This window comes from Haemaphysalis longicornis, unplaced genomic scaffold (assembly GCF_048455015.1).
Source record: "Haemaphysalis longicornis isolate Haplotype H1 unplaced genomic scaffold, Haemaphysalis longicornis Haplotype H1 scaffold_9, whole genome shotgun sequence".
Taxonomy (NCBI): Eukaryota; Metazoa; Arthropoda; class Arachnida; order Ixodida; family Ixodidae; genus Haemaphysalis; species Haemaphysalis longicornis.
Window position 1 is genome coordinate 168576062 of NW_027526460.1, and position 27413 is coordinate 168603474.

Consider the following 27413-nt stretch of genomic DNA (forward strand, 5'->3'; position numbering starts at 1 on the left):
ACTCGGAGCGCTCCCGACCGCTCTGACTTCGAAGTGAGAGCGTGGCGCGATCTGGCCGGGAAGACGGGTCACGTGACACAAAATGCCGCGGTTTACCCGGCGGCTCCCTGCGCTGGCTGCACGGTGGTGCTACAGGCGCGCTGCTTTGAGATCGCCGATGCATTCGGTTGGTACACTGCCTCTAGCGCCCTGATTGCGAGCTGCCTTGGCATCTGGCGACTTCGCGCCAGATAACCGGAGCGGCCAACCGAATACGCCATTAGACCATAACCATGGGAACGAGGGTGCAAAGCTGTCCCCACCTCTTAGCACCCCCGATTTCTTGTTTCTCTTGCCGTAACTAGCGGCAGACGGTTCGATTTCGATTCTAAGTCGACCCCCCAACATTGGATTGTCAAATTTAAAAAAAGGGTCGACCTACAATTATGTAAATATGGTATTTAGCACAAAAAAAGTCCGTTGCTTTATCTTCTGTGTCATGAAGTTCACCTTCAAGATTACTAACATCATTAAAACAAGAAAGCAGTCTACTGCGCCGCCACGGCTACGAATCAAGTTGAACGTTGACGCAAGCTCATGTGCTGTAGGCGGTTGGGAACGGCGCCAAGGTTGCTAATAAGGTCCGCTTCTTTGGTAATTGCCGTGATTGCCGCATCAGTGCGACCTGCCACAGCCTGCATGTCGTCAGCACTTTCGAACTTACGTGCTGATGTGGCACCTGGAATTTCACAAGGGAATGCTGAAAGCCCTCTAATACACTCTCAAGGAACCAAACACCGTCGTCTTTTGTATCCCAACACCTCTCATCTGGAGCCGCAACGAAGCCGCTTTGCTGCACCAGCTTCAGCAACACACACACGACACGCTCCAGAATGAGCAGGCTGCACTGAGATTTGGAATGACTCTGCAACCAACCACTTCTTTCCAATGGCAGTCTGACAATGTCCGCCTCCGTCGCTAAATCCCCGTTCTTCCACTCCTTTTGTGACCATGGCTCCAAAGACACGCTGCCGCAAACAAAACAAACACGCACCAGCCGCCACTGGGTCACAACACCTCCTGTCGGTTTCCCCTCCCCTGTCGCGTCCAATCACACCCTGCATTCTCGCTGTCATGAGGCTACCCCCATGCTACCGCATCAAGCAGGTCAAGTCGGTGCTGAAGTCATCCTTATCGCCCACAACTCCGTCAGGTGAAGAGCACTTGCAGGGGCACTTGCGGCATGGTGTTCGATATATGGAAGGTGACGGTGGGCGGGCGTTCGATACACGCAAACAAAGGTGCTGCACTTCTGCACAGGATTTCCAAAGGGATGTTTGGACTGTCCGCTACATGCAATATTTCGACAAATCCGGGATCAACTGCATCTTTATTTCTTCTTTTGTTACTTGCACGCGCATCCTTGCGTGTTCTTCTCCTGTCTGAATAAATCATTCAGTTGTTGGTCAGCGCCGATCCTGTGCATTCTGCAGCTCGCCTCGTCCTTTCGCACTTTCGCAAATGATGCTGAACCAACTGGCCCAGATTTGTCTCCTGTTCCAAATAACGAATATACCAGTGTTCATTAACTTTTTTCTGAGCATAAAAACAGAGGGCTTACTGGTGGAAGCCCCCCCCCCCCTGCCCTCAGAAAGTAAAAACAAAGCAGTGCTGTATGGCAAGGCACACCTACCAAGCTGATTACTTGCAGGTGTCTGCTAGCGTAACGCGATCGCCCGTCCTTTGTGCCACGGCTGCACCTGTTCCCATCCTGTTCAGCGCCTACCCTTCGGAATGGCAAGCACACTCACACTGAGATGAAATGGTGAGGGTCCAACTGAACAGTAAAATGAGTCTGTAAAAATACTTTGCTTTTGAGCAGGACGACTGCAACGTCTGCTGGTCACAATGCGTACACTACAGCGCAGCGCGCTATGCGGTCAAGCTGAATTGAGGGGGACCCCACACTCAGAGTTCACTACCAAGTCCCGTGAAACCGTGCCGCCACTTGGAGACCAGGCAATTGTGACGAGTGGCTCAGAGCATTCGTCCCCGAGGCCAGAGTGCACCCCGCCCTGCTGAACGACCGCTCACACATGGCTCCCTGCACAATGCGACTGGCATGGCCGCACACTTCGCAGCGCCCTTTGGAAGCAGTTTCCACGCAACACTGCCTTTGGGAGCAGGGCGACACAGGAAAGCGAATGGAAGCGGCTTGACGCAAACGACCAAGCTTTTCCAGCCCTGCGGAGCAGGCAGTGTTGCTTGGGGTGACGAGAGTGCGACAGTGGGCAGCGCCAGTGGCTGTGCAGTGCAGCCCGTGCCACGCACCCACCTGTGTTCCGCAGATGAAGCGCACCGAGCTGAGGCCGGCACCGTGCGTGTCCAGCGCCTTCTTGGCGGCCTCGACGACCTCCGGGTGGCTCTGCAACAGCAGGGCCGCGGCGCTTTAGTGCAGCCTCAGCCGATGCAACGCGATGCCAGGCGCGGCTGTGCAAGCAGCTCGGGGAGAAGCTGGAGCAGGGCCAACACCCAGGGGAAAGCATCAATTGCTTTACACAGGAAATGAACTGCGACTATCACGACAGTTTAAAAGCCCACGATTCGCTGCCACAACGACCTTTATTCCATCATTGTTGGGCCACTCCACGCCAAACGTCCCAGAGAGTTCGCTCGACCATCTCCGATTACACTACAAAAATTCACAGTTGATCCCTTCCCTACGCTAATCATTGGCATAGCCGATTTTTGGCAGGAAAAAAGTTTTCGGTCATTTGAAAACCACGGTGCTGACGAAAACCCTACATTGCAAAAAAAAGTCGAAAATAAATAAATAAATAAATAAATAAAATAAAATAATATACAGAGCGAACTGAATTATTTCGGAGAGATAGAAAAAGAAGTACGCTTCCTTGCTACAATGCATTGGCAGTTGATAGTGTGTTTCAAAAATGGGCTTTGCAGTGAAGCAAAGTGGCGTTTGTGAGCAATTTTTTTACAAATTTTTTACGGCTATTGAAATTTTTATAGAGGCAATGTGGCTGCATACATTGCTTATATTGTTGACGGTGAGTATGGTAGAAAAATAGGGGAGCCAGGAACCTGGTAGCTCTTGCGTGATAAAGTCATGAACTTTGAATAATTAGCGAAATTGTCCATCTTCAGATGCTTATTGCGCTGTGTGGCGGTCCATGTAAAAGTACAGGCTTAGGCTCATTTGAAAGGCTGTACAAAGGGAATTGATTTCAGAAAGTTAAATCCGAGTACTCTTTGGTTTGAGCGAGAAAATAATTTTTATATTGAGCACCCACCACGGCCCCAGACGGCGGGCCGCAAGTCCGCTTCACTGCAACGACCCTTCCTGCGCGGCAGCGGAGAGGTGGGGCGACAGTGCAGGTCGCGCGCTTCAAGTTGTTACGTGATTAGCTGCTCTACAGGAGTGCAGCTGGCTTGTATTGGATTTCGGAAGGGCATCACGGGCAGATGATCAGTTCCGCTCATGGAAGTGACACAGATGCAGTGGGAGATCGGCTGCCGGTCCAGTCTTGATGGATTGAAGAGTCTGCAGATTTTATTGTGGTCGCCAGAGTGGGTTCTTTGCCATTTGGAAAGTCTCAGTGCCCAGCATTGACAGTTGTTAGTGGTTACGGTATGAGGTGGTGAAAGATGCACGTACCTTTCAAATAAATTTTCAACTCAAACTTTCTTGCGTTGCTTTTTTTCCTCAACCATTTCTTCTGGCACCTCAAGCAGGGATACACTTTTAGTGTTCTTTTACAGCCGCGTAAAAAACTGATGGGGTGTAATTATTTGCCCCTGGTACGGTCCCTGAAGACCGGCCCTAACTGCCAATGGCTAATTAACGGTGGCGCCAACCCCGTCGAAGGCGTTCATTCTATGTGACACTGTAAAAACGTTCCACTCAGCCAACAAATCCACTCATTTCCATGGAACAGCACAAGTTTAGGCAATTTTCCTTGTTCTTGTACTGTGATGATCGATGCCCCAACGGACAAATAGCGAATTTTTCTGGGAGCAGGGAACTCTTGTTTTCGAAGTTTAAATGCTTTAACTTTAAATGTAGGCACGGCCGCTGTTGTGTGGTCAAGACAGTCCTAAATGACGGACTAGCAATTTTACGCAGAGGTCTCGAGAATTCTGGGTGTATCGTGGCTTGTGTATACACCCAGCGATACAATTGTGCAGCATCTTGTACGAGAAAGCAATAATTCTCTGCGAGTTCTAAAAGGACAATCTTCCCCTCATTTTCGGCTGGTTTTTACCTCTCGCAGGAACTTTGCTCGCTGTTTGCTTATTAAGTGGTGCATCTTCTACAGTGCCTTTAAACTCTTCCGAAAATTTGGAAGAATTTAAAGCTATTTTCGCTAGTATGCAGTGAACACCTGCGATCCAGTTTTCAACATGGCAACCATCAACATTGTCCATATCTAGAGCGCTCTCCAAACTGCTCAGAAGGGCGCCTTTGCCGGGACACGGCCGGACAGTGGCTGCACAAGCCGTCTTCGTCATCGATGTTGCACGCAACTGGTGACATCAGCTCTGCTGCACTTTGCCTGAAGCCTGCGGCATGGAGCACAGGGTTCAAGTTTCGATGCTCAATGCGCACGCAAACTGTGTGTGCACCGCCGGCAGGACGAGAGGAACTGCGGACGGAGAGAGTCCGCACTTTATAGAGCACATTAATTTGCCGCGCCTCATCAGTTCTCACAGATTTAGCAAAGAAATCACTTTTGGTGACCGTGTATTACGTCTTTTCTTCCCGGCCGACAGTACGAAACGGGATCGTCGTCAAAAAGTCTTTTTGAAAATTTCTTCTTCGCTGATTGCTTTTATTTTAGGTGCGCCAATAACCCTTCCGTTGCTTCTAATCCGCATAGCATCACACGCCTGCTGCTCCGAAGTGGGCAGCAAAGTTGTAGATTGTTTGCAAAAATGTCTTCCCCGCTGCCCCGCAGGAAGCGGCGTTGCAGTGAAGAGGACTTACGGCCCACCGTCTGGGGCCGTAGTGGGTGCTCAATATAAAAATTATTTTCTTGCTCAAACCAAAGAGCACTCTGATTAAACTTTCTGAAACCAATTCCCTTTGTACAGCCTTTCAAACGAGCCTAAGCCTGTACTTTTACATGAACCGCCACACAGTGCAATAAGCATTTGAAGATGGACAATTTCACTAATTATTCGAAGTTCATGACTATCACGCAAGAGCTACCAGGTTCCCGGCTGCCCTATTTTTCTACCATACTCACCGTCAACAATATAAACAATGTATGCAGCCACATTGCCTTTATAAAAATTTCAATAGCCGTAAAAAATGTGTAAAAAAATTGCTCACAAACGCCACTTTGCTTCACTGCAAAGCCCATTTTTGAAACACACTATCAACTGCCAATGCATCATAGCAAGGAAGCGCACTTCCTTTTCTATTTCTCCGAAATAATTCAGTTCACTCCGTATATTATTTTATTTTTTAAGGCCGAAGCTCCTAAAGCCATGGGTCTGTCCAACGCCGCCTGTATAAACAGTGCCTAACGCGTGAGCGAAAAATGGCCAAACAGCCACTCTCCTGTTGCTCTCTCCTACCCTTCCCCGCTCCGTAGCCTTCCAGCGTGCTTTCGTGTCCGCCAGCCAGCGCCGCTTCTCAGAAACTATGCAAAATAGTGGAAAGTTTGTTTAGCGTTCCCGAGGCGGCGCTCCTACGCCTTCTTGTTTTTCACCATGCCTGTCTGTCTTGGTCTGTCACTGATAAAACTTCCTTTGTCACGAAGCAAAATCCCTTGCGCTGCCGCAGGCTGATGCCGGCTTTGCGCGCTTATCTACTCGGATCACAGGCCCTGAAATTTTCTGAGTGGGGCATCCCCCCTCTATCCCCTCCGCATTTAGGTATTGTTTTGACCCCCCTGTTCGCACTCCGCATCGGTACGCACTTCTAAAATTGAGGACTATACTGTAGAAGCGCCCGGACAGCGTGGCGGGATCGCAGCTGCTTATCCTTTTGTTTCCTATAATTTTCTGAAGTTTACAAGCACGTGATATTATTGGAAAGTAATCGTAGAAGTAAGCGCCTGAACAAAAAACGTGCACGCAATTTTTTCTTCTCTAAATACTCCAGAAAGAAAAATATCGGTAAAATAGTGGCTGCCCCATCCGAAAATATCGTTTTTCTGTTAGCTATATGTCTACCCGGCAATCAGTATGTTCTTAGACTATTTCAGTCCGCCTCCGTCTTTATCTTTGGAAAAATGCAGCAAGTATGAAGCGAGCGACACGTTGAACGAGATCCCCAGTGCGCCACAGAACTAGCGCCCCGTCACGGCTAAGATGTAAGCGAAACGGCCCTTGAAGCCGAACAGGCAAGCTGACAGACACACGTCGTAGAAGTGGGTGCAGCGTTCGCGACTCGCGAGCAGTGACGTAAGGCGAAATGTCCGCCGGCACGCGCCACATAGCGGATCAGTGCCTGAACTAAGCGTCCCTACCCTTCCCATTGAAAAGCGCGCGACGCGTCAGGCAATGTTAATACAGGCGGCGTTGGTCTGTCCATCCCTTGTGTCTCGTGGTACGTGACCGCCGCATGCTTTCGGAGATGTCGCAAAGTGGGCCGCGTTGCACGCGCTAGAACCAGCTGCAACCGGCAGCGCAAACTCGGCACCGGGAGCACGAGCTTGTCTGTGTTCGCCAACGGAGGCGCGAGCGCACGTGCACTGCGAGGGGGAGATCACGCCACGAACGCAGGCAGTCGTTCTCGGAGATCAAACGAGACTCAAGGACCTTTGCTCGTTTCCTCTCGTCTTGTTCGGGCACAAGTTCGCCCTAAATAAAAGTTCTTTCTTTACCGTTGTGTCCCATCCTACGTGACAAATTGTGGTGGAGGTGCGGGGTAGTCCTCGATGGCGCGGGGTCTTTCACCAGGTCTGGGCCTGGGAGCATTGGCTCCGAAAATAAAAGTTGATTTGTACAATGTACGCACACAGTCTTGCGTCTTTCTTAATGATGTAATGGGCGAACTTTCACGGGAGAGTTACGGTTACCGATGATCTCCCCCTCTCGAGCTTCGCCCCACTTATCATCATTCATTCCGTGGATATGGCGTGATTTTTTTATTTTGCAAATTTTTCTTGCAACGTAGGGTTTTCGTCACCGCCGCGATTTTCAAATGGCTGTAAGAGACCGAAAAATTTCTTCCAGCCAAAAATCGGCTATGCGAATGAATAGCAAAGGGAAGGGATCAACCGTGAATTTTTAGTGTAATCAGAGATTGTTGAGCGAACTCTCTGAGACGTTTGGCATGGAACAACCCTGTTGCTACACGTGTGAGCTCCCTTGATTTTTCTGGAAGTGATATCCATAGGACATCACCTTGGAGGGGCGTATGCTATGATGTGTCTTTCTCGTTCCAAGCAAGTGTTTTTTTTTTTTGGCCGGCTCGATAAACGTGCGCCAGAGACATTGGGTGGTCACCGTGAGCCGCGCACGCACGAGCGCTCGGCATTTTCTTGTTTTCTTTTCACTGCCAGGCGATCACCACAATCTTGGCCAATCTTCCCAAGTGGGCTTGACAGACGTGCTCTCGCCATGAGGCACGCACACACGAGCGCTCGACATTTTCTTGGTTTTTTCAAGTGCCGGGCGATCCCTGCAATGTTGGCCAATCTCCCTAAGTGATACGGTACGCTTGGCTTGACAAACGTGCAGAGAAGACCCTGGTCAGTCGCCTGCAAAAACGGGCGCCCGGCATTTTCTTGCTCGTTTTAACTGGGGACGCAAGAAATAACAATCAGCTAAACAGCTTCTCTGTCAAAAACTGCACAGGCTGCTGCTGCTGCTGCCACCCCCGTCGGGAGTGTGTGGCACCTAAAAGGGGCACGCTGCCACCGGCAGGAGCTCGCCATGGCGAACAATATAAGAACAATATAGCTAGCTGAACTTCGCTGTACTGACAGCTCTAGATTTTATTGGTGCAAAAGAGGGGAAGGGCATAAAGCTTCTCGAGAGCAAGCACGTTTTCTACGCGTCTGAACAATGTGGTGATGCACACAACTTCATTGTCAGAGAGGACTGCAACCGTCAAGCAAGCATAAACCCTGTAAACAATTAGTGTTACACTGTTTCAATTCAAGCCTTAAACCATTTTGATTTAACTTTAGCTCTGTCTACTTCTAGACGCTAGTGGAACTTTTACGGGCAAAGTTAGGGGCTGGGGCTGTTGGCATCTCCTCTCGTCATCATTGTAATCGTCGTTCATCTCATGTAGTCATGGTACTAAAACACCGGGAAACTCGTTTACGTCCCGTGCTACGTGACGCGTACTAAAAATACAATGGAACACCCGTTTACCCCTTGCGCTAGGGAGCTTCGTGCTTCAAAGACAAGAGACTTTTCAGCTAAGCTGAATACCTCTACCCCCCCAACGGTTTCATCTCCGTTGGCAAAAAATGCCAAGGCGCCAAGACTACACTTACACACGGCATGCTTCACCCCTCCTCAGGTTTCCAGTCAGTAGAGATAACACGGGAGGTTTTTTTTTTTTTTTTTTTTTGAAGGACTCACCAGTCTGACATTAAAAACTGGCGAAAAGGAAGTGTTAATGCACATAGGTTTGTTGTTGCACACCCTACACTTATGAAGCAACACATGTTTATTTCAGAAAACAAAAAAATGTGCTTATGCTTTGAGGAAATTGTCTCAGCAAAGTGACACTTGAGATCAGGAGCACGGAAGTAACCTGGAAAATGGTGGCTGCTGTATCCACTTTGCACTAAAATGAAATCAGCACTTTTCTGCCGCCGTTCTGTATTTGTTCAGGTGGGTGCACAAAAACTGTGCTTGCTCTTCTGCTTAGTGCGCAGGGCATAGGCAAAAGAAAATGCAATGAACAGATGCCAGGACAGGTGAAAAGCACTGTGATCGAAAGACCTTTTCCGCTTTTTATAAATCACTGTCAGCAGTGACGTTGTTGGAATAAGCTGTCGATATTGCTGCTCAAGTAACAGTTCCCACTCTATTACCTAAGTTCACTAGCTGCAGTGAGTAATGAAAAAACACCGACAGGTAACGAAAATCGCGTGATGGTCCAGTGCAGTCATAATTAAGAGCACAAAAAAGAAAGGTGAGGTAGCAGCTCGCAACACTCAACAAAATATGCACACATCAGCACATAGGTATTGACCACAAAGCTGGGTCCCAATTCTCTAAAAAAGGGGCGTCGTTTTGAAGCGACGGGGTAGCACCATGTGTTCTGGGGTTGGGGTGCTGGGGAACAGGAGTGGCCCTGCAAAAGAGCCCAAAGGTGCAAAGCGACAAGCGAAAGGACAGGCGGCAGTGCGTGTCACTTTGCCCCCTTGCCCCAGTGCTTTTCTGCAGGGTCATTCTTTTACCCCAACACCCCAACGCCCGAACACATGCATTTGCATGGCGCTACCCCGTCTCTTCAATGATGATGATGATTTAGGGTTTTATGGCGCAAGGCCGACGAGGGCAAAGAGCGCCATGACAATGGTGGGATGCTGAGGCGATATTAAAATGGAATCTGTAAAAAATCCACTACATCAAAATTAAACTACGGAAGTTGGTGTATAGGGCCATAATTAAAAGTAAGAAATATTGGTATGCAAGTTGTTAAAAACCCCACAATACCGCCATTGTTTTGTGGCGGAACATGAGGACAAGTGAGATCATGGGGAGTATGTTATGTACTTTAAGAATTCAACATCGGCAAGGTAATTAAACACTCTTCTGTAAGAAAACATGGGACTATCTGACAAAAATAATGAAGGGTGCAAGGGTATGCAATGAGTGTATATTTCATGAAAGTGACGTTTTCTTTCTATGTTGCGCATCTCGCATTCAACAAGCACATGAAGAACTGAGAGCTGCCCCCCACACCGATGACAGTGTGGCTTGTTTGCGTCTGTTAAAAGGTATGAGTGTGTGATGTGTGTGTGACCAATTCTCAATCTGCATAGGGCTACCTCCACAAATCTGTCATGTTTTTCAGCAGGGGGCTTTCCTATTTTGGGTTTAACGACATGTAGTTTATTCTCGGTTTCTCTGTCCCATTGTTGCTGCCAGTGGTCCTGCAACTTCCTTTTTACAAAAGGTTTCAGATCTTGATATGGGACCTTGTTTATGTCTACGCTGCTTCGAAGGGCGGCAGCTGCAGCACTACGGTCAGCAGCTTCATTTCCACGAATGCCGCAGTGGCCGGGAACCCAGCAGACTGTGACAACGAGTTTCAGGCCATAAGCAGAGTGGAGAGCTCTTAAAACACAATTAAGAGTAGGGTTTCTACTGACCTTCCGAGATGAAAGATTTGAGACGACACTGAGAGAATCTGTGTATATAACTGACTTCTTAACTTTGTTTCGAAGAATGTGGTTCAAAGCCAGTAGAACACCGTGCGCATCTGCAGTGAATATACTTGTGTTCCTGTTCATTGTTTTGGATATATTAAGTAGGGGGCCATTTGCAGCACAGGATACGGTTGTGGTAGTTTTTGAAGCATCTGTGTAAAATTCAGCTGCTTTGTATTTGTCACGGAGGAACAGAAAATGCTGAGTGATGACAAAGTTTGGTACATTTTTCTTTTGAATTCCTCTAAAGGACATGTCACAGTGAATTGGGAAAGTGTCCCACGGAGCGACCAAATCATAAACTGAGGTACAGTAGACATCAGTGAGAGGAACTTGGAACTCGCTGACGAGGTGTGAAACTGCCAGCGGGAAAGGTGGAGCTATGGATGGTCGGTTTTCAAAGAGATGATCAGTTATGTTATTTTTCATTATGGTATTCAGAGGGTGTTCCTTCAAAGAAGTCATCTTTGCGGCATACATCAGAGCAGTGTAGGCGCGCTGGTACCCTAGAGACCACTGGTTTGATTCGACATAAAGGGATGGAATAGGACTTGTTCGATATGCCCCTGTGGCCAAGTGAAGCCCCAAGTTGTATACTGGGTCCAACATTTTGAGTGCTGTTTTGGTTGCAGACTGGTATACAATGCAGGCGTAGTCTATTCTTGACCTAACAACACTATTAAGAAGTGCTAGCAGACATTTTGTATCCGTACCCCAGGACTGATGAGATAGTACCTTTAAAATGTTCATTGTTTTCAGGCATTTTACTTTTAGTAATTTAATGTGTGGTATGAATGTGAGCTTGTGGTCGAGCAAAATACCTAGAAACCTGTGTTCCTTTTTCACTGGTATGGGCTGACCTCCTAACGTGATACAAGGAAGAGGTTGTACACCGCGTATCCTAGAAAAGACAACAACAGCACTTTTATCAGCGTTAAACTTAAAACCATTTCTTTCAGCCCATGTAACCAGTCTGTTGACACTTAATTGGATTTGACGTTCACATATCGACAGATTACAGGATTTAAAGCTAACTTGGATATCGTCAACGTAGGCAGAGTATGAAACAGTCCGAGGCAGCACAGTTTTAAGAGAACTCATTTTAACAATGAACAGTGCACAGCTCAGCACTCCTCCCTGGGGTACGCCATTTTCTTGAACGAATGTTCTAGACAGGGCAGTCCCCATGCGGACACGAAATGTGCGATCAGACAAATAGTCTTGAATAACATTGAGTATATTGCCACTAAGGCCAAACGACTGCAGGTCCAATAGAATGCCATATCGCCACGTTCTGTCGTAGGCTTTCTCCATATCAAAGAATACAGAGAAGCAGTGCTGTTTATGGACAAAAGCATCTTTAACATACGATTCAAACGCAACCAGATTATCTGTAGTTGATCTCCCAGACCTAAACCCTGCCTGATTTTTGTCTAGAACACCATGAAACTCCAGAAAGTAAAAAAGTCGCCGGTTTATCATTTTTTCCAGGAGCTTACACAAACAGCTGGTCAGGGCAATAGGCCTGTAACTAGCAGCAAAGGATGGTTCTTTCCCCTCTTTTAGAAGAGGTACAATGATTGCCTCTTTCCATGCTTTTGGAAAGCCGCCTTTCTGCCATATTTTGTTAAAGAGAGAGAGTATTGTGTAAAGTGTGTCAATGTGTAAGTGCCTGATCATCTCATAGCTGATTCTGTCAGCTCCAGGGGCTGACTTACCACATGTGGACAATGCAGTAATTAGTTCGGGCATCGTAAATGGTGCATTGTATCCTTCATTTGAGCGTTGGTTCACACAAAGGGGCTGGCACTCAGCTGCTTTCTTGTGCTGTAAAAATGTTTGTGTGTAATGAGAGGAACTGAATACGTGTTCAAAATGTTTGCCGAGAGCATCTGCTTGGTCTTTTATTGTGTGACCCACACTATTTACAAGGGGAGTAGGGTTGGTCTTGTAGCCTTTTAGTTTCTTTATCCTAGTCCATACTTTGCGAGAGTCTGTGTAAGAGTTTATAGACGATATAAACCTTGTCCAACTTTCGTTTTTTGCTAAGCGCCGTGTCCGCTTTCCTTTGGCTTTTGCCCGTTTAAACTTAAGCAGGTTGTCTGCTGTAGGATAGCGGCGTAAGAGTGCCCATGCTTTATTCTGTTCGGAACGTGCGCGCTTGCACTCCTCATTCCACCATGGTCTAGGTCTGGGGTGGGTTTTAGGAGTGGTCTCTGGAATGCTCTTCTGAGCACAGTCAAGAATATGGGCCGTAATAAGTGAGCTGGCTGCTTCAACATCTAAATGACTTATTACTGAAGGGGTTAGTCTGGAAAGTTCTTTGAATGTTTTCCAGTCAGCTGCATGTTGTTTAAAGGTTCGAGGCGAATCGGTGTCTTGGGAGTTATTGCTTATAGCTAGTAGTTTCACGGGGAAATGGTCGCTGCCATAGGGGTTGTTAATTACTTTCCACTCACAGGTGGGCAGTAAAATTGCGGAGCCAATTGCCAGGTCTATTGCAGAATATGTGTTGTGGGCCGTGTTGTAGTATGTTGGATGTTTCTTATTAAAGATGCAACTGCCGGATGATGTGATGAACTTTTCAATTAGCCGCCCTCGCGCATCAGCTCGCGCAGATCCCCAGAGGGGGTGGTGGGCATTAAAATCCCCTATAATTAAGTAGGGTTCAGGTAGCTCATTGGTGAGGTTTTCAAATTCGACGCTGGATAGACGATAGTCCGGTGGAATGTAAAGAGAACACACTGTTATTAGTCTATCAAAAATTATGGCTCTAACGGCAACTACTTCAAGTGAAGTTTGTAGCTGCAGGTGTTGACAAGCGACAGATTTCTGTACTATTATTGCCACACCACCAGACGGATGGTGGTAGTTCAGTCTGTCTTTACGAAATATAGTGTATTGTGTTAAAAAGTTTGACTGAGATGGGCGTAGGTGTGTTTCTTGCAGGCACAGTATGTTTGGTTTGTGATTTGAGAGTATATCATATATATCGTCAAGGTTGTTCAACAGCCCCCTACAATTCCACTGGATAACACTTTCAGCAGCCATAAATACCAAGAGAAGAAGAGAGATACAGATGTTCTTTTTCCATTAAAAGGGTCATTAGAGAGGGAGTTTTGTTTTTGGGGCCCTTTGAGTAGTTTACCTAGGTCGCCGAGTGAGTTCCCGGTGTAGTGATCTTGGACGACTTCGGTTTGTTTGATTTACCCCGACCAGCGGAACTGCGGCGCTCCTGTTGTGTTTCAGAAGCAGGTGTGCTTGGAGAGACATCCATGGCCTCATCCAAGGTTTCTGAAGGAGAAGTGTCAGTGGAGACACTGTTTGTGCTAGAGGCCGCAGCCACAGCACTGGACATTGCTGCAACAGCAGTGACCGCAGGAGCAGCCTTCTGCTGTTTTGCAGATGCCCGGGACGGAGCGAGATCATCGCTCCTCTGGACTGAGCTCGTGCTTGAGGCCTTAGGCACAGCACCAGAGCTCGTGCTGGAGGCCTTAGGCGCAGCACAGGTGGTCGCGCTAGAAGCCTTAGGCACAGCACTAGAGGAGGGTGTAGCAGCAGAAGCCACGGGAGCAACTATCTGCTGCTGAGCGGGGGGCTGTGGCGGGACCAGGTTGCACTGGGTGCCCGCATCCACCAGACGACGCTCCACCCCCCGGCGAGCAGCGTCTGCGTAACTTCTGCCTGAAAGCAGGGCATGCTTCAGGCGTGCTTGTGCAAAGGTTAGGTTTTCAGTGACTTTGAGTTGAATTATTTCTTTTTCCTTTTTGAATGCGGGACATGCACGTGAATACGCAGCGTGTGGTTCCCCACAGTTTGGACATTTCACTTGTTCTTTTTTGCAGTCATCACTGGTGTGGTCAGCACGTGCACAGTGAGCACAGGTGGGTCGGCCACGACAAGACTGAGTTCCGTGGCCATACTTCTGGCACTTGAAACATCTTCGAGGACTAGGTATGTAGGGGCGTACTGGACAGGATATGAAGGCAGCATGGACGGATTCAGGAAGCGTTGGACGGTTGAAGGTCAGAACAACATGCTTAGTTCGAATTTCCTCACCTGCGCGACGCATGGTGATCCGTCGCACAGCCGTGACGCCCTGGTCCCTCAGTCCTTCAAGCAAATCCTCATCTGTTTCGTGAAGCAGTTCCCTCTCAGAGATCACGCCTTGCGTTGTATTCAGGCTACGATGTGGTGTGACCGTTACTTTGAGTTCAGCCAGGGTGTTCTGTTTTAGTAGGTTCTGACTTTGGTTTTTTCGTTGCACCTCTACCAGCAGATCACCAGAGGCTAGTTTCTTAGCTTGGTAATCCCGGCCGACAACACTTTCAAGGCACTTTGCAATGAGGAAGACAGATTTTTTAGCGAGTGGTGCATTTTCATCTTCAGAGTGGATAACCAGGTATTTTGTGAAAGTTTCACCTTGGGAGACTGGTTTCAATTGTGTTACCTCGGTGCGGCCCCTTTTAGAAGGCCGATCAGTTTTTTGTGGGGGGATAGAAAAAGCCATATGAGCATGGAATCAATTCGGCGGCAGAGCCGGTCGCCCACCACCGAGCCCAACAAGGGAACGTGACGTTAAAGTACACGCTAACCGTTACCCTGCCGCTATAACCCTATACTTGGTACCAAGGTTGATATCCTTGCACAGGGTTAACCCTTGCCGCCAGGAAAAATGTAGAAATCAGGAAGGAAGGAGATGACAGGACAGGGGTAGGAGAGGAGATAGGAAAGTGAAAGAGTGGAGAGAAAGAGAGGAAAAGGCGACTGGCTGATTCCCCCCGGGCGGGTCAGACCAGGGGTACCGTCTGCGAGAAGCGGGGGCCAAAGTGAAGTGTTGCCGCTGCTGGGGGGCCGTAAAGGTCCAAAACAACCCCAACTTTGGCTCAGCCACCAGGTTCCCCTTTTCCCCGGACACGGCAAAGCCACGCACAGCCGGGACGTGGGTGGGTCCAACCCACATGTGCTCGGGTCCGTGGTGTTGCAAGACACCAAGTGCCTACGGAAGTAGGCACCCCTGCGGAGCTCGGGACCATGGTGGCGCTACTCACCAAAACACCTTGAGTACACAAGGTGCCCCCTGCGGGGTACCCCGTCTCTTCAAAACGTAGTCCTCTTGTTTCAGAGAATTTGTCCCCTGTCAGCTGCAGCAGGTAACCGAAAGCTGTGATCACACACACACACACAAAAGGAAAAGAAAAAAGAAACGGAGTGCACAAGAAAAGACGGCGACATTAATGTTCACAATCATCAACAAAATGCTCTCATTTCCCCGGAATGGAATGGCTAACAAGATTCTGAGACATGAAAAGTATTGCCTGATAAATGGCAAATACACGAAGCATTCGCAGGGGCTTTTTCTCCCTTCAATTTTCGGCAACGGGAACCATGATGTCAAGCAGCATGGTCTGGCCATGCCTACGTCGCGTGGGTGGGGCCTAACCCACTTGTGCCAACTGATAGCGGCGCACGTAAAGTGGCAGTTTCGAAGTGCTCGAAGGAGCTTGTCACGCTGTCACCCCCAGCAGGGTAGGCTTAGGCTTAGCACCGCAACACGTACTTCATCCCCGCTTTTACTAGTGACCTGCATGGCTCTCACTAGTGCAACGCTAGTTGCAATTATCACATTTTTCATGCACATGAAACTTCGTTTATGGCAAGAGTTACGTTCTGGCAAGCAGTGGCGAGCATGAATGTCGGCGGCTGCATGACCACGCCTGGCATGCATGCAGGTGGCTGTTCTCGCAGGGCTAAAATGTTTTGTGCAAGTTTCTGAGTTTGAACACACTGTCGCTGGAAAACTTTAGGTGCATGAGAAAGCCGCAATTAATCCTTCGCGCTGCTGAAATTTTACCTGCGAGTGCGCTTTAAGTAGTCTTACCTAGGTATTTCATGAAGGCCTTTGGCAAAACCTGCTTCCATTCAAAAGCTACGATTTTTTTTCTCCTCCTTCCCATTCCGTCACACTCGCCTACCAGGGCTGCCACTGAGAGAGGGCGCTGAGCGTCTTATCCCCTAAAGTTGGCGCCTTGCCATCAGGGACATACGGTGAAAAGGCCCTATCATGATGTCCATAATACCTTTTCACCCAGGAAGGTAGTGGCTTCAAAAGATGGAAGCAACGGCTTATGTAAAGAATTGTCTCTTGACAAGCTTGCAAAGTCAATCAGTGAGTCCAAACGCAGCGGCCTCAAAATTTTTTCCCCGGTTAACACTCATAAGGACGACTCCCTGTTTAGGTGTAGTGTCAGTGAGAGGAGGGACTCCTGCAAACGCCAGATTACGCACTTTTCGCAGGAGCACCCGAGCATGCTGAAATTGCTGGATTCCTTCGCGGAAAAAAATTCTGTGGAGGTCATATCTTTTTTCAAAAGAAGGCAATGCCATTGGTTTCAGTTCATGCATCTTCAGTTGACTGATTTTATTCCATTTCACACAAAAGTCTGTTAGTGGCTTTTAGAGATTGTCCTAAAGACCTCAATATTGTTGCCTTTCAGAAGTCTTGTGGCATGACAGTAGATAATTTTATGACTTCACTGGGATTTTATCTGCAGTCCACGTTTGTTGCTTTTAAGAAAGAGCTGCTCGTGCAACGTAGGGGTGTGTGCATTGGATCGTGCGCGGCAGTGGATCTTCGCAAAATCTTTTTAGCCAGCACTGATCAGAATTTAGAGCGTGACCTGGACGAAGGGAATGATAGTAAAAGTTTTTAAATAGAGGTGTGTTGTATGGTGGAGAAACCAGTGGAGAGCACGGGTCCCTTTTGCAATGAAGAAATTGTATGGAGCGTAGGCATTCCTGCTGTTGCAGCAAGCACCCCCTAGTAGTTATTAAGTCGAACTCAACAGTTATTTGAGGGGTTTCATAAAACGCTATACCATAAAACGAAGAAATAAGACTATTTAGAGCACCACATAACTAAGCATTGATTTCATCACCAAAACACCTGAAACCAACAGGAGCTCCTCAGCAGAAATTTCCCTCGCAAAAGGGAACCCCGTCCCATTGGCCCCGAATGGCACACCTCTCTCTCCCATTAGCCGGGGGGCCATGTGAGGCCCAGGAGCTGGCACCTGCCACGGGTCCCCCCTGGTGTGCTGGCCGAGCAGAAACGCAAGCCTGCCGCTGCGACCGCTGCAGTCTCGGCAAGTGGTGCTGGGATTGGCTCGGGGCAAGTCTGACTCGTGGCACTGAGTGCCCGCCAAAACAAGGCACCGTTCTGCCCCCTGGCAAGCTGCGTCCCCATACTTTGCCACAGCGAACGCCTTTTCCTCGCTTCTACTAAATAGGAAACGTATTCACTTCGAAATCAATGGTCTTCTGTTCGAGCTTGACGTTTGGATACATTCTCAAGTATGCTGGTAGAGGGACACAGCAATAGGAGAATTTGATGCCATGGCTATTGCAGTTCTCTGTGGGGGTGGTAGTGCTGTGAGCATGTTGCGCATGTTGTTTCTCCTCGGCGGTTTTTAGTGCCATGACCATACCATTGGCACTTAATTAAGCACCAGCGTGGGTTGGGGACATACGCATGGAGAGAACACTGAAAAACCCTGCATTAATGTATTCAGGTAGGGTGCTGCAGTCAAAGGTCCGTAGTACATGTTTTGTCTCAGTGTCAATATTTCACTGTGATCCTCTTCACTGTGGTCACACAGGCTCTCAAAAAGGTCGGAGGCAGTTTCATTCTGCAGGTCACACTCTGATATGTGTCCCTGTGAAGTGTTTAGTGTTCTGTGGGGAGCGACTTTGATTTGGAGATGGCCAGCTAGGTTTTGTTCCAGGAGACTTTTTGATCGATCCTGGTTGTCAATATCGACCAGGGTTTCTCCAGAGTTCAGTTTGTTGCACTGTAGTTCCTGCCCATAACACTTGGCAGTGAGGAAGCTGGATTTTGATGTCACTGTGTTGCTCTTGTCATCTGATTCAATGATCAAAAACAGGACTCAATGTTGTATGGTATGACAAGTGAAGGCGAGAAGTTTGGTTTGGTGCAGCCCTTTTTCGCGGGGCAATCATTGGGTCTAGAAAATTTTGGAGAAGCCATACAGCACAGCAGAAAAACAAAAACTGGGGTAACCCTGATGGTCAGTGAGGTGAGCCACCATGAGCCACCGTTTGAGGCTTCTACCCTTCATGTTAAAACTCTTTGCCCTGGTTGGCCACACCACGAGTGTGGGGTCCGTGGTGTCGCCACTACCGTCTCCTTGTGTGGGAGACACATTTTCGGGCAGCCGCACCCGCCCACAGAAAAATGGCGCCTCCAGAGCCCCCTTCCCCCCCGTGTGTTCGGCATCCAGTGAGCCCCCCCCCCTCACCGCCAGGCCGAGGTAGTTGTTGGCGCAGAGGTTGAGGACGGGCCGGTCCCAGCCAACCACCCGCACGGAGGCCGCCTGCGGTGAGCTGAGCACCCGCTCCGTCTTGTACGTGCCGGCCTCCCGGATGGCTGCCAGCTGCTCCTCCACCACCGCCCGGCTGGCCGCCGCCCAGCCGCTGGACCAGGCACGGCCTGCGCACAGGGCCTTTGGGGCACTGGGTCGCCCAAAGATGCACCCCATCCCAGCAGCCGTAACAAGCCTCTATGTAACCAATTCCTGAATTTAACAAAGCTTTCCCATTCCCCATTCTCAGCCCCCTTGAAGTGCATGTGCAGAGTTCGTACGGGCTTCAAAAGCGAAAATTCAGGGGTTTTCAAGGACTTTCAAGGACCAGAAAACACATTTTCAAGGTCCCCATCTTATGTTTTATCTGGGATTATAACTTTTTCAACAAAATGCAAAATTTTGATATTGCCTAATACCTAAGAACATTAATGCACATTTAGATAGGCGCTATGGGTTCATGAATTTATTTTTTTTTCATAGTTTATATTTAGAGGTTTTTCTTTTTTCTTGGTGTTTTGCTGAGGCTGTTTGATTTCAAAACTTAGTTAATGTTGCCTGCATTTCCTGCTTTGTCAGCAAAAGTATCAGCTGAAATTAACTCAGCAAGTGTTGCTGCAAGGCAGGATGAACTATGTACATGTCCACCATTTGCACATAAAAGCAAACGCAGATGGAGCGTATGAGGCACAGCAAACATGCAATGAAAGGCCGTCCACAGACTAGATGGAACATGCAAGATAGAGAACAGAAGCCGGCTTTCACGGGATTGTATCATGACATGAATTCTATTGAGGAGTGCTGCTCCCAATGTTGCCTCATAATATTGAGAATCCACAACTCTTAATTTCACGCAATACACTGAAACTTGATTGTTACAATGTTTCTTTACATTTTTAACACCTAAAATTCACGACAAACACTTTAAATATTTGTGAAAAGATAGGGCCATTGCTTCTCTCCAGAAAAATCAAGGGTATTCAAGGACCCTTTAAAAATTCCAGGACTTTCCAGGCCTTGAAATATTCACTTCTAAATTCAAGGGTTTTCAAGGTTTTCAAGGACCTGTGCGAACCTTGATGTGTTTGCTACCACTATGTAATGAAGGTGTGGCAATGCAACCTTGATGCGACGAATTCGCTACGCTGATGAGCCATTGCTTTTTGCCCTTTTTCTCAAAAACCGGCTAGAGAAATGCACAAATTTGGGGAATATCACCCGCACTGCATACTACAGTGCATTTCCATGTGCGAGTGCGGTGTCAGCTACGTGCTAGGCCTGCCTGCTGGCATGTGGTCGTGCACCTGCACTGCTATCGGTGGTGTCGGTTCGTCTGTGACGCGTTCTTCTGCCTGAAAGGGACTCGCAGTTTGAAATTTTGTCTCCGCCGGCAAGAAACAACGTTGCCACCCAGTGCAGTTTCCCAGCTAGCATCCTCTCATCAATTCTGACTGCAGAAAAGAGCATCAAGTTCGCGAAAAGGCGCCTTTTTAACGTAAGTGTGGTTTAAAATGCGTTAAGGCTCGGATAAATGTTCAAAGCAAAAGAGATACTCAAGTTACATTTGTGAATACTCGGATTGCCGTGTGGTGACTAAGCTCGTGGGAAAGCAACGAGCCCAAATCACACAGTCTTTCACAGTGAAATACACCTTTGAAGGGCGCGTTCACCGTTACTGATGTCTTTCGTTTCTGCCTCATTCACGCAAGCCTTGATTCGAAACCCACATGTAATGAAAACCTGCATGTAACGACAAATTTCGAAGTTTTGTCGAGTTCGTTATATCGAGGTGTAACTGTACATCCCTGCACGTGACTGGCACATTCTTCCGCCGACCCTTCTCGACTTGCCTCGGTACCACATGACTGGCCCCCACAACACCTGCTGCTGTCTGCACTAGCAGGGACCGGGTGAACCTGTATCGCCACCGCCATGGTTGTGGGATTCCCATGTTATTCAGAAACCCTGCCTTTCCCAGCCAGCCTCCTGCAGACTTGAGCGCCCGCCCTGACATAAGGGATTAAAAATGGCCACGAAACGGTTCCCCTTGGAGCAGACTGGTGAAATGCACCCCGTATGTCGTAGCACCGCCGCGAACCCACGCCATTTGCAACCCATTCAAACGGCTGTTCATCCCAGGCTTCCTTAGTGCCCTCCTGCCTTCTCAACCTGCTGCTCCTTGGTAGTTAACGGTGCCACTCTCCAGGCCTAAATGCTATGTCGCCAAAAAGTTCCGTCACAGATGTGTGGCAAATAAAAGTAGGCAAATTTAGAGTGAAACCTCACATCTACATTCTTCCCCACAACAGGAAAACAAAATGAAGTGGACCGAATAATTGAAAAATGTGAGAAAACACACTCAGGAAAAGCGACTTCCCTCTATTTTTTGCTTGACTTTTTTCTTTACAACATTATTAAAGTACGGTAGTTCTGTTTTTTTTTTGCAAGCCGGAAAAACAGGGCAACAGTTTCACACATCAAGCACTTGCGACAAGACCTGGAAGAAAGTCCAGCAAAAATTAAGTGATTCTGAAACATAATGATAGCCAACGCAAACACATCCGCATCTTTGCAAGCTGTCGTCTGCAGTAGCTCGAGTGGCCTCCGTTATTCTCCTGCAGGCAACTTGCAAACTGGTAGTTCGTCATCGATGGGCCCTAACTCCTCGGAAAAAATGCCACCATTCAAACAACCCCCAGATCTCAAGCGCTGGATATGGGGGCCCCAGCACCGGTCTCCTCTTGAATTTATGCACACTAGGAGTGCAGTGTTGTATATATGAAAACATTTTCTTATGCCGTAGGGAAATCTTCAGCAAAAAAAAAAAGAAAGAAAAGAAAAAAAGAAAACTAGTCCAGGATCTCAAAAGCAATGCTGCCGCCTCTGCCAGCGTGCACCAGATCAACACGATTTTTTGGGCTGTCTTCCAAACACTAATGCCCAGTTTTTGTTTTGAAGTCAGGGACTTCAAAACAAGAAAAAAATGAAGTTTTCGTGGTACGAAGTCCCAAGCACAGCGGGCAACACCAGACACAATGAACAGACCACCGAAGATGGAGCAGTCTGTGCTCCAACACAGGTACACGAACCTGCTTAATTGTTTTAACGAGCTCAGCTCGTCTTTGCCAAACTGTCCCGAAACCGTTTCGCCCAAAACTGTTCCATAATAGTGTCTCCTCCTGATCGTTTTTAACAAGACATGCCTGTTTGCAGGATATTTAGTGTGTCGCTTCGCAAATGGCAGCACTGGGCAGGTTTCCCTTTTTTCAACCAACGTTCCACATTTTTTTTGAGGGTCAACTTGGTTTTCAAAACATGGCATCTGGTGGAGGCGATAAATGTGTTGCTGGTTCATTGTTGCGAAAAAGAAGCCTTTTGCCACTGTCCAGCTCTTTGAACGATAATGTCTCAGACACCAAAGCTTACTTCGTTTCTGGAAGCGGTAGCAATGATTTGTTGTTTTTTTTTTTTTTTTTTTTCGCTTATTTAATAGCCTCAAGGCTGAGTAGACATTAAGCAAGTCCGATCTATATCCAGGAAACTAGGTTGGCCTACCGGATATAGTCCAACAAGGAACGGTAGACAGGACCATGGAGCCACCCGGACCAATGGTAATGCGTGTCTTGCCGTAAATTTAGGCGTGCTGCCATCAAACATTCCTTCGAATGTCCTCAGTTCCAGGGTGTGTCCACATTAGGTGGTGAAGGTCTGCCGGAACCATTTCCTCAGAGCAGGTTGGACATTTCACATGCCCTCGGTAGTCCCCTTTCCATCCACTCGTGCGGGCAGGAGTAAGAGCCACGCCCAGTCGGATCCTTCATAGTACAACCTCCTCCATCCGGGTAAGGTTGAAGGGGAGGAGAACCGAACACGGAGGTATGACAGCACGTGTTCGGCGTCTAAGATCCTCCTTTGCAGCCATGCTTGTACGTGATCATTCGTTCGGTCCGCACAAGCGCCAGGTGTGTGTCACAGGCCGGCGTCGCGAAACTGGCATGTGCGTGGAGCTGACTGTAATTCCACTGCCCGGAGATTTACTAACAGTACCTCCACAAGCAGCGTTCGTTCAGGTGCTCATGCGACGGCTATACACTACGATGTAAATTGGTTTCGTGTGCTTACATAATCTAGCGGAGCACTCATTCCTGACAGCACGCCAATTACACTTCATTTCTCAGACACTGATCACTACCTTGAACAAGCCAGTGTGGCATGAAGTTCCCAGATGGCCACTCGTTCTACTCCTTGCCCCCCCCCCCCGATGGGCCTGAGTCCCGGGGGCGCCACCGAACGACCAGCTCCCCAGAAACCAAGCACACTATACGCTGTGTTTCAGCGCACACCTACACAGCGGCAACCTGAAGCCAGAGAGCTGGATACAAGCAGTGTTGTCCCTGGGCTTCTTCCCGAGCAGGCGCACAGCACACTGGCTGCTGCCATTCTGCAGAAACTAATGTGGAACACTGGGCGTCTCGGTGCACGATCCAAAAAGCAGCGCAAAAGAGACAAGGACCAAGGCAACAGGATGAGAAGTGCACTCAACTTCCAACTGATTTTATGGCAAATGAAACAGATAAGAGGCTCTCCCCTGTGCATGCGCGGACCCTCCAATTCTGAACAATTCCTTCCGATTCTACGATGTCACACGTCAGAGCACTTCCCAACAACGGAAGTAATCTCCAGGTCTGCAAGCGAAACAATGACTTCCCAAAACGCCTTCTGCATCTTTTCCCTACCGCACATTTCTCACATTGCTTGCATGGTCCCACAACACGTCGTCAGCACATCTCCCCATTTGCCTGCGTGGGGGTCAGAGCATCTTTACTGTCAGGCAGTGGAGGAGTGCGGACACAGGCCACACACCGCATGCCAATGCCACCTTCTCAAGCCAGTTTAAGAGTTTGTCTTGGGTTGCAAGCACTGCGTTGCGCGTGGCAGCCTCCCGATGCTCAAGCACAGTTATTTGGAGGGATTTAGGATCCCCACATTATGCGGTTCCCGTCAGCTCTCTCAGGGCAGGAGAGACGGGAGGCAGAGCAGAGGGCCGGGTGCATGAGGCGCCCGAAGACACCTTTGTGCACCTTAAAGGAATTCGATACACTGTGCGCCCAACAAAAGCTGCGACATTTCCCACGTTATCTCCCAGTATGGCAAAAGTTTCCCAGAGGTACAACGTGGACGTCGCGTTCTCTGCCCCCACAAGCTATCTAAGCTCTGCAGAATGTCCGACCTGGAGGGAACCCAGCAAAGTGGCTGCAGCATAGAGCATTGGCAACCTTGTGTGGCAGGCATAGCATACCAAACTGCTTTAAGGTGCGGTGCAGTGTACCTGGGCCGAACTCGCAGGTGCATTGACAACGGGCTGAGGGAGCGTGCAAACTATCAACATGAGAAATGCGTGACAGGGGAAAGGGCAGGCCACTGTTTGACTTGCAGAGACTGCCCAACAGCTAGGCGATCATTTTGTGCAATCTTGGCCGCAGTCTCCACCATGTGGCAGAAGTAAACCGCGGTTTAACGCTGACATTCGCTCAATACGAGACAGAAGATTCACAAAAAATACAGAAAGAAACCAACGCCGTTATCTTATGCTAAGTTGAAGGCTGTTGATAAGCTTTTGAAAGCAGAAATTCCCAAAGGAAAGCAGATATTCTTTGGCGCCTTTCCCTAAGGAGCTTTGGCATTACATAAAACGGTATATCAGTATATCCTCACTTAAACATTCTGGAGTATTGGTGGTAGACGACCTTGAAAAGTCTAACTGCTTTAATGATTTTTTTTAGCTCACCTCGTTCGGCTCTTACAATCTCATTTGGTCCAGCGGTGAGGGACATGGAGGAAGTCTGAGTAGACGGGCCCGGAATAACTGTCCTTCTCCAAGCACTGAAGGAACATAGGGCTGACGGTCCTGATGGATTGCCCAGCAAGATGCTAAACAATCAGTTTCAACTTTCTTCACTGTATTGTTCGCAAAATTGTTAGCCACATGTTTCCTACCAGATGACTAGACGATGGCAGGCGTCGTCCCGATTCACAAATCGGGTCCACGAGATTTCGTTGTTAACTATAGGCCAATTTCCTTGATTAGCATTGTTTGCAAAACATTAGAGCATATTTTGTACAAAAACATCATGAAGCATACAGTCTCATTCATTGCTCAATTCGAATCAGCACGGCTTTCGCCAGGATGTGTCTTGCGTAACTCAGTTAACGGAACTTCTTATAGATTCCGTGTTTATAGACTTCAAAAAAACCTTTGACTTGGTTTGTCATGCGTTGCTTGTGCACAAAATGCGGTCTTTGAATGTAAATGAACAAGTTGTTAATTGGATTGAAGAATGCCTAAATTTAAGGTTTCAATTTGTAACCATAAATGGGTCACAGTCGAATATCGTCAGTGTCACGTCAGGTGTGCCACAGGAGTCGGGAGTCTGTCCTAGGGCCTCTGCTGTTTTTTATCTATATAAATGACATAACGGAAAACATTGGCTCCTCCATGCGTTTATTCGCAGACGACTGTGTAGTGTACCGAGAAGTGGAAGATGTCGAGGACAGCTGCGCGTTACAACGTGATTTGGACAACATTCAGCTGTGGTGTCACAAGTGGCACATGACATTAAACCTAAAAAAACTGTACACATGTGTTTTACGAAGAAAAGAAATGCCTTGAGAAGTGTTTTTGCTATGGACAGGTACTTGTTGCAAACTGTTACTGATTTAAGTATCTAGGTGTATTCCTTGCACCAACACTGTGCTAGCAGCTGCATGCAGATTTTATTACTTCAAAAGCCTGTCGTACGTCGGAATTTCTGTGTGGAAACACCAAAGAGTTCCCCCAAAGTTCACGAGAGCTATTATATAAAACCTACGCCAGATCAGTATTAGAGTATGCATGCACTGTGTGGGACCCACCAGCATCAAAGGATAAAACAAAATTAGAAAAAGTACGGAACCTAGCAGCTCGTTATGTTTCCTGAAATTGCGCGAGCCTTCAAAGTATCACGAGTTTAAAAGAATCCTTGGGGTAAGAATTGCTGGAACTCAGAAGGAAAAAGTTGCGGTTAAAGTTACTGTATAATATTTACTACAGTCAAGTTAGGATACCCAGTGAGAAGTACTTCTTTCACCACACTACATATCGCAGCGAGTCGACCACACAACCTTACAGTCATGATATACTGAGTTGAGTTATCTTTCTTTCCCAAGATTATCCGGGAATGGAATGCCCTTGCCTTCTGCAACCGTCAGCATTGCTGATAACGAGGCGTTTGTGATGGTTTTGTGAAGACGTGTGTGCGCAAGTATTAGCGTCAATTGTAACTCTGTTTATTTGTGCTCGCATTGTAATTTTCCTGTGTGCACCCGTCCACTGCAATGCCAGCAATAGCAATGTGGATAAACGAATAAACGAATAGTTTCGTTCTTAGGAAGTGCCAAACACGTCTTGCAAGTGGAATTGCAGAATTAGAACGAAGTTTCACACGTGCAGTGGCGTGTGCCAGCATGGCCTTCGTCATGCTCGCTGAAAAACAACGAAAATCTCCGCTCATGCACAGACGAGAGCTTCTGGTTGGACGGCTCATCTACACATTGTGCTTCATTCACAATAAAATCAGTTGGAAGTTGAGCGCAGTCCTTTTTGGACGCTGCAGGAAGCTTCGAAACTGGTCACGACGCTTTCGAGGCCTCGCCGCGATGTTGGGGCACCTGTTCCCCCGCAGTCACTGCACTGCTCTGCTGATAATGCCCAATGCCAGGCGCTTCTCTAGAATGCACACTTAACAAGTAGCGCAATGGGTGGACTAAAGTGGAGCTTAACATTAGTCCCATTTGTGTAAAAAACGCGGCTAGGACAAGCACTCGGCCTTGCACGACTATAATAGGAAATTCATCCTTCTTGCTACGCACGACGTTTAGCACACCGCGTTGAGTGATACGCCGGCCGGTAGTAACCTCGCGAAATAACAGCGATGGATGAGGCAGCTGACGAAAGCGAAAGCAGCGCACGCAAAGCAAAAACCAAAAGGGAAGGCAAAGCATACGGAAAAGCGACACGTCGTTGCCACCACATGTCACTAATAACCTGCCGTGCAGGACAGCCCCCCGCTGCGACAACTCGGACCAGGCGTCATGCATAAAGTGAAAAGACGGGCACTGATTACGGGAGCTCTCTCCCTGTCTCAGCACACCGAGCGGGAAATGGAGAGAAAACGCACCTTGCCTGATAACCGCAGACAGCATGTCCGCGCCGCTACGTCCGACCTTTGAACCGCTGCCACCACTCTCGGGGCGAAGGTGCACGTGAACTGGACGCACGTACTACGCAAGCCTGCAAATGTGTACACTGCACTTAACGGGGCACCGCCGTGTACGGGTACGATGGCTCAACGCCAGCACCCACTGCAACCACCTTCACGAGCGAGCGGTAGGGCAGGAGTCGGATGACGACTTCGCTGACGTCACGAAGTCGGTCGCACGGCTGTACGGTGCACGCAGCCGCGCGGCCACGTGTGTACGTACGTGCATCTTTCTCCAACACGTGCATGCGCAAAAAAAGCGCAAGGAATAACGCGCCCGCACGTGCTTTTCCAGACAACTGAGGACACCGCTTCTGTATGTTGGTGCGTGAGCGTGTGAGTCTTGACACGGCGCGAAAGTAAGAGCGACAAGTGTCCGCACGGCC

The 27413-nt window shown here is 48.3% G+C and overlaps 1 protein-coding gene across 4 annotated transcripts in view; it reads right to left on the reverse strand.

The window, feature by feature from the left end:
• The window catches only part of Gcat (Glycine C-acetyltransferase), a 68509-nt gene extending 41326 nt beyond the window's left edge, over positions 1 to 27183 (reverse strand). For 2 of the 4 annotated variants that reach the window (XM_077685377.1, XM_077685373.1), the window contains exons 1-3: positions 24519 to 24629; positions 18668 to 18858; positions 2315 to 2404 (exon numbers count right to left, since the gene is read on the reverse strand). In XM_077685377.1, the coding sequence (XP_077541503.1) occupies positions 2315 to 2404; positions 18668 to 18858; positions 24519 to 24564 (327 nt within the window). In that variant the 5' untranslated portion in view covers positions 24565 to 24629. Of the gene's footprint in view, positions 1 to 2314; positions 2405 to 18667; positions 18859 to 24518; positions 24635 to 26946 lie in introns of those variants that run through there. The other 2 variants (XM_077685374.1, XM_077685375.1) reach the window with 2 other exon arrangements.
• Between the last annotated feature and the right edge of the window lie 230 nt (positions 27184 to 27413).